Source organism: Antrostomus carolinensis, unplaced genomic scaffold (genome assembly GCF_000700745.2).
Source record: "Antrostomus carolinensis isolate BGI_N321 unplaced genomic scaffold, ASM70074v2 scaffold25101, whole genome shotgun sequence".
NCBI lineage: Eukaryota > Metazoa > Chordata > Aves > Caprimulgiformes > Caprimulgidae > Antrostomus > Antrostomus carolinensis.
Window position 1 is genome coordinate 15,416 of NW_010295207.1, and position 5,422 is coordinate 20,837.

Sequence of the window (5,422 nt, forward strand, 5' to 3'; positions counted from 1 at the left end):
TATCCTGTTTTCATTGGCAGACTTGGAATTCCTGGCATTTATAATATTTGGAGCTAGATGCTTATCCTCAAGAGCCAACAGGAGTAGCTCACATCTCCAGCTGTTTTTGCAACTATGTTTTGTTGTACATAGTCTTAAAACAAGGATAAGTGTCTTCCACCTCCCAAATAATGTTGCAAAACTTGACAGCACATGCAAAATGGTTATCCTGGGAGGAAAAGGCAGTAGACAGTAGACCTCAGTCATTTGCCAACATGTAATTCAGTTTTTCAGATATATTTCTGTAGTTTTTTTACTCTTGTGGTAAAATCTTGGTGTAAAAAAAAAAAACTTGAAGAATTTTCAAGCTATTTGAGTGAAGCTAGGTTTTGGTTTTGAAATCTGAAATTTGGACTGCTATGTAAATAATAAATGCATTTTATTTTGTTGTGTTTTTTCCCTAGGTTGGAGATATTGTAATGGTAAAAGAAGATGAAACATTCCCATGTGACTTAATATTTCTGTCAAGTAGTAGAGGAGATGGAACATGTTTTGTTACAACAGCTAGTTTGGATGGTGAATCCAGTCATAAAGTAATAAAATGTTCTACGTTTTCTTTTTAAGGCAAAGTTTGCATTTAATTTTTTACATAGATCACAATATAATTTCATGCTTATATGTCTGAGCAGATACACTGACTTGTGTAACTTGCGTTTCTACCAGCTGAGTATTGTTATTTTATGAAAACTTTTAAAGTGTTTATTTTTGGTTTCGTCTGAGTTCAGTATAGGCATGCAGATTGCAGAGAGAATGCACACACTTTTTTGTACTTAAATGCTTTCACAGTGACTTCATTTGTTGAGTACACATGTAGTATCAGAAGGTGCCCAATTAGGAGCATTTGAAGGTGCATCTTATTTGAACTATCAGCTCTTACGTAAAAGATAGTAAATGTATTTGATGCTGAACTGCAGTATATTTGCAGATCAGTGTCTTGTATAGCTATTCTTACTTTTTTGATTTTATTTATACCTTTTTATTCATTCCAGACTTACTATGCTGTTCAAGATACAAAGGCATTTCACAGTGAACAAGAAATTGATGCACTGCATGCTACCATTGAATGTGAACAACCTCAGCCTGACCTTTATAAGTAAGAAAATAATTCTTACCTGTTTCATTTAAGGTACCCTAACAATAAATTATAAGAGTATCATAATGATAAGTTACTGGCTGCATCTGGCTGGTTAGGGTAGGCCTGAACTTGAAGTCAGGTTAGTCTTCCATCCATGCTCCTTTCCTGCAGGTAGTTCACTGGTCTGCTCTAGGGCAGTGGTCTCCAAAGGGGGATGTACCAGACTGTCCATTGGGGTGTGTGACGAAAATTTTAGAACTTCTGTTTTTATTTATTTATTTATTTTAAATGAAACCATTTAAGCTTTACTAATATTTAATATATTTCTTGACATTGGCGCCCCTAGTCTGTATGTCAGAGTCTCATGTCACGTACAGTTCGCAAGGAGTCCCGGTGGAAAGAGAGGGTATTCTATAAAGTGGAGAGGTTGCCAGTGGCACCCTCACTCATTTCTTTGCTTTCACTGTATTGCAAAGTACTGCAGTTTATGTATGCCTGGTTAAGTGGATTTACAGATTATATTATCTAGTTCTGACTGAAGTAACCCTCACAAAATGATAAAGTGGCTTTAAAAGATTCCTGCAAAGAAACTGCAGATTGAAGATACTAATAATGCAAGCACAGGTGAACAACAAGGAAATTGCAAACGCTTCCACTCCTAGTACGAGCTCTTCATCAGCCACATTATGAGGTAAAAACAGTGACAATTTAATAAAATCTGACAAGAAGTCAACTGAAAAAAAAAAGAAATTATCTAGACTATTTGAAATATGTATTTACATCTGTTATCATTAACAAACAACCTCACACTACGTGCTTTGAGATAAGAGCTAATGATAATATGAAGCCATTATGATTAGCAAGGTATTTACAAACTAAGAATTCAGAACGTGAAGAAAAACCTCTACAGTTTCTTAGCAATGCTTGTAGTCATGCAATACTCAATATTTTTCAAAAGTACTGTACAAAATGTCACTAAACTTAATGATAAATCTTAAGAAGCCTCTTTTGAGGTTTCTTTTTTAATAGTGAAAGAGAAAAAAAACATGTAGTATTGAGAAACACTTGTTCTTCCTGCTGCAGTAAAAATAGCTGAAATAATACACAGAAAACAATATGATGACAAACTAAAATGCACTCTTCTGTGGGCAAATACTGTTGGAAGATGCATGGGAAACATTGCTGGTTTCTGAGGTGTGGAGGTATCTCTTTTCCCCTTATCTCAGTGACCAAGGAACTGGTCTAGAAATCTGCAAGAGAACAGATTCTTTAGAAAACAGATTCCATTAATGGCTTGATCCTTTTTCAAATACATGTTTCACAAAGTGTACATTTGGAAGCTGAAGCTCCATTATAGACAATGGAATTCGCTGGGGCAGCTGTTGACACATGAATAATGAGAACACTTCCTGGCAGACTGCTTTTATCTTTGCTGAGTTTACTTGTCACTTTACCTCTCAACAAACCACAGTGGCGAATCTTTCTTTCCAAAGGGACGTTGTCATTTTACATCATGATGCATCATAACAAACTGTACAGTGTCTTTAGATGTGGCTCTACTGTGTTGAATATTCTCTCAGTAGACAGGTTGCTGCTTCTCTGAGCCTGAGAGACTCCCTTTCAGGGTAACAGACCTGCCAGCTCCCCACAGTTTCCTCTGCCATCCAGACTGCTCATGTCGACCTTAATCCCTTTTGGTTTGAGTTATTCACTTGGACAGTGGTGTGGCAAATACAGTTTACTGAGTCTGTCTGGAACGGCATATTAATTTTCTTCATAGTAGCCCACAGGGTGTAGCGTTCTTGATTTGTGACTAAAGCAGCGTTGATAACATACCAGTGTTCTAGTTATTGCTGAGCAGTGCTTGCACACTGTCAAGGTTTTCTTGGTAGGCTGGGAGTGAGCAAGAGGCTGGGAGCTGACACAGCCAGGACAACTGACTTCAACTGGCCAGAGGAATATTCTATGCCATATAATGTCATGCTCAGTAATAAAACAGGGTAGTCTTTCCAAAGTAGCTGTTGCTTGGAGACTGGCTGGGCATCGGTCTGCTTATGAGAGTTGATGCCTTTGCATCACTTGGGTTTTTTTCCTTCACATATTAGACTGTCACTGTCTCACTTTTGCTCTTCTGATTCTCTCCCCTGTCCTGCTGGGACGGGTAATGAGCGAGAGTCTAATGGGTGCTTAGTTCCTGTCCAGGGTCAACCCACCAAATATGGGTAAAAATATACTTGGAGATATTCAGAGGGAGAATTGCCTATTGGCTTTATGCTTTTGTTTTGATTTTTTTTTTTTTAAACTCAGTTGTAGGTTTTAAGTTTTGTATAATAATCACACTGTTACTTGCCTCAGGTACCTTAGAGAATAAGATTTTTAATGAATAAATCATTAGAAGATTTATTCATAATTTTTTTTTTGTCTTTTTATATGCAAACTTTACATTGACTTACTGTTCTGTGGTTTTTTGTTTCTATGTGTTTTAAAAGTATCCACATGTATCTCTGTTCTTGTTTACTTCCTACATAATCAAAGCATGTTTAACTGGAAGCTGTTTGCTTACTGTAATAAATGCTTCCTATAAAATACTTCTCAATCTGTTCTTACATATACTTTTTACAGATTTTAAAAGTGAGAGTAATTTGTTTCTTTAAATATGTATGTGTGGTATATATACATCTGCATATAGAGAGAATGACATGTCCTTGTAATCTGCATTTAAAAAACTGAAATACTGGGACACATATATATAAGAATACACAAATTAGCAGTGCTGTTAAACTAATTTTGTATTTCCCTTGCAGATTTGTTGGTCGAATAAACGTTTACCATGATAGGAATGAGCCTACTGCAAGGTAGAGAAAATCCAGGGTTTCTACTCATTTAAATATGTTTAAGGTTGAATAAATATCAATAATGAGAATTACCTTTGTTTCACCACTGTTGTGCTGCCTTATCTTATTGATAGATTATTTTTCTCTTAGAAGTTTATGGACTGTAATGTCTTTTATCATAAATATTTAATATTTTAATCAGTTAATTTCTCTTATTTTATGTCTTTATTCAGCTTCAGTTTTTATTTTATATGTATTTAGTTTTTAAATTATGTTGCTAGAATTTTGACAGTACTTTAATAATACTGCCCCATTAGCATGGGATCTCAGTAGTGCTCCAAACAGGATGACTAGTATCACTTGTGTATTTCTCTCATTTTTCATCCTCTTCCTAGAGGAGATTGGGCATGCTAAATATCATGCTTAGTTTTACTAAGGGTATTTGTACATTTGTCTAAAACGTCCACAATGTTGTGTGCGTTCAGGAAGGCAACTTCCAGGGAAATGCATTTTGTGTGTGGTGTAGGAGACAGCGATCTGGCACCTAGAAGGGTCTGCCTCCTGTGCAAGTTCATCCTGAAGCAAGTGTGGTGCATTCTGCTCAAGGAGCAGTCAGTAGCCCAGGACGTTCCTTGTGCAGCAAACAGAGAAGAAAAATTAAACAGTACGAAGGAGGCATGAGTTTTTCTGTCTTTTCTGCCTAGGATCTTCTCTATACCCAGCAAGAAAGAGACTTGCTGTACCTAATTTTGTTCAGGACCTTGCCACAAAGAGGCAAAGCAATAGGAAGGAAGGGCTTCTTGCTTGGCTGATATTGTAGACCCCAGCATGTGGGAAGTTACTCAGTTCTGACCTTCTGGTTAGGAAGTGCCTTCCTAACCTCAATGTGCCTATAGATATGTGATTTTCTATCTCAGTAAGCAAAGAGGAGGTGAAATCTGGCTGCTGGGTGTGTCAGTGTCATAGCTCCCAGGAAGCACATGTATAACTGTGTTGCAAAACAGTGCAAAAATCTCTGCTGCCATCCAGAGTGACCATCGCTCAGCTATTTTGGGCTATGTTCTTCCTGGGGTCCTTCAGGTAAAAGGGTCAGGCAGAGCATTGGCTTCACCTCCTCCATCCCTGGAAAGGTGATGGAACAACTTATCCTCAGTGCAGTCTCTGGGCATATTAAGGATAAAGGGTCATTGGGAGCAGTCAACATGGTTTTACCAAGAGGAAGTCATGTATAACCAACCTGATAGCCTTTTATGAGGACATAACCAGGTGGATAGATGATGGTAAAGCAGTGGATGTGATTTATCTTGATCTCAGCAAGGCATTTGATACCGTCTCCCACAGCATCCTCACAGCTAAACTGGAGAAGTGTGGTCTGGATGATCGGGTAGTGAGGTGGATTGTGAAATGGTTGAAAGGAAGAAGTCAGAGAATTGTCGTTAATGCAACAGAGTCTAGTTGGAGGCCTGTGTCTAGT

The 5,422-nt window shown here is 37.6% G+C and overlaps 1 protein-coding gene across 1 annotated transcript; it reads left to right on the plus strand.

The window, feature by feature from the left end:
- The first annotated feature begins 449 nt into the window (after positions 1 to 449).
- Positions 450 to 4,054, plus strand: LOC104532651 (probable phospholipid-transporting ATPase IH). The gene is made up of 3 exons (XM_010177908.1): positions 450 to 572; positions 1,029 to 1,132; positions 3,919 to 4,054. The coding sequence occupies exons 1-3, from the start codon at positions 459 to 461 to the stop codon at positions 3,971 to 3,973; spliced, it is 273 nt and encodes a 90-aa protein (XP_010176210.1). The 5' UTR covers positions 450 to 458; the 3' UTR covers positions 3,974 to 4,054.
- Positions 4,055 to 5,422: the final 1,368 nt, after the last annotated feature.

Excerpts from the sequence above, each read along its gene's own strand:
- LOC104532651 (XM_010177908.1), top strand. The coding sequence starts at position 459 with ATGGTAAAAGAAGATGAAACATTCCCATGTGACTTAATATTTCTGTCA. Across the intron at positions 573-1,028 it reads ATGGTGAATCCAGTCATAAA|ACTTACTATGCTGTTCAAGA; the intron begins GTAATAAAATGT and ends TATTCATTCCAG. Across the intron at positions 1,133-3,918 it reads CCTCAGCCTGACCTTTATAA|ATTTGTTGGTCGAATAAACG; the intron begins GTAAGAAAATAA and ends TTTCCCTTGCAG.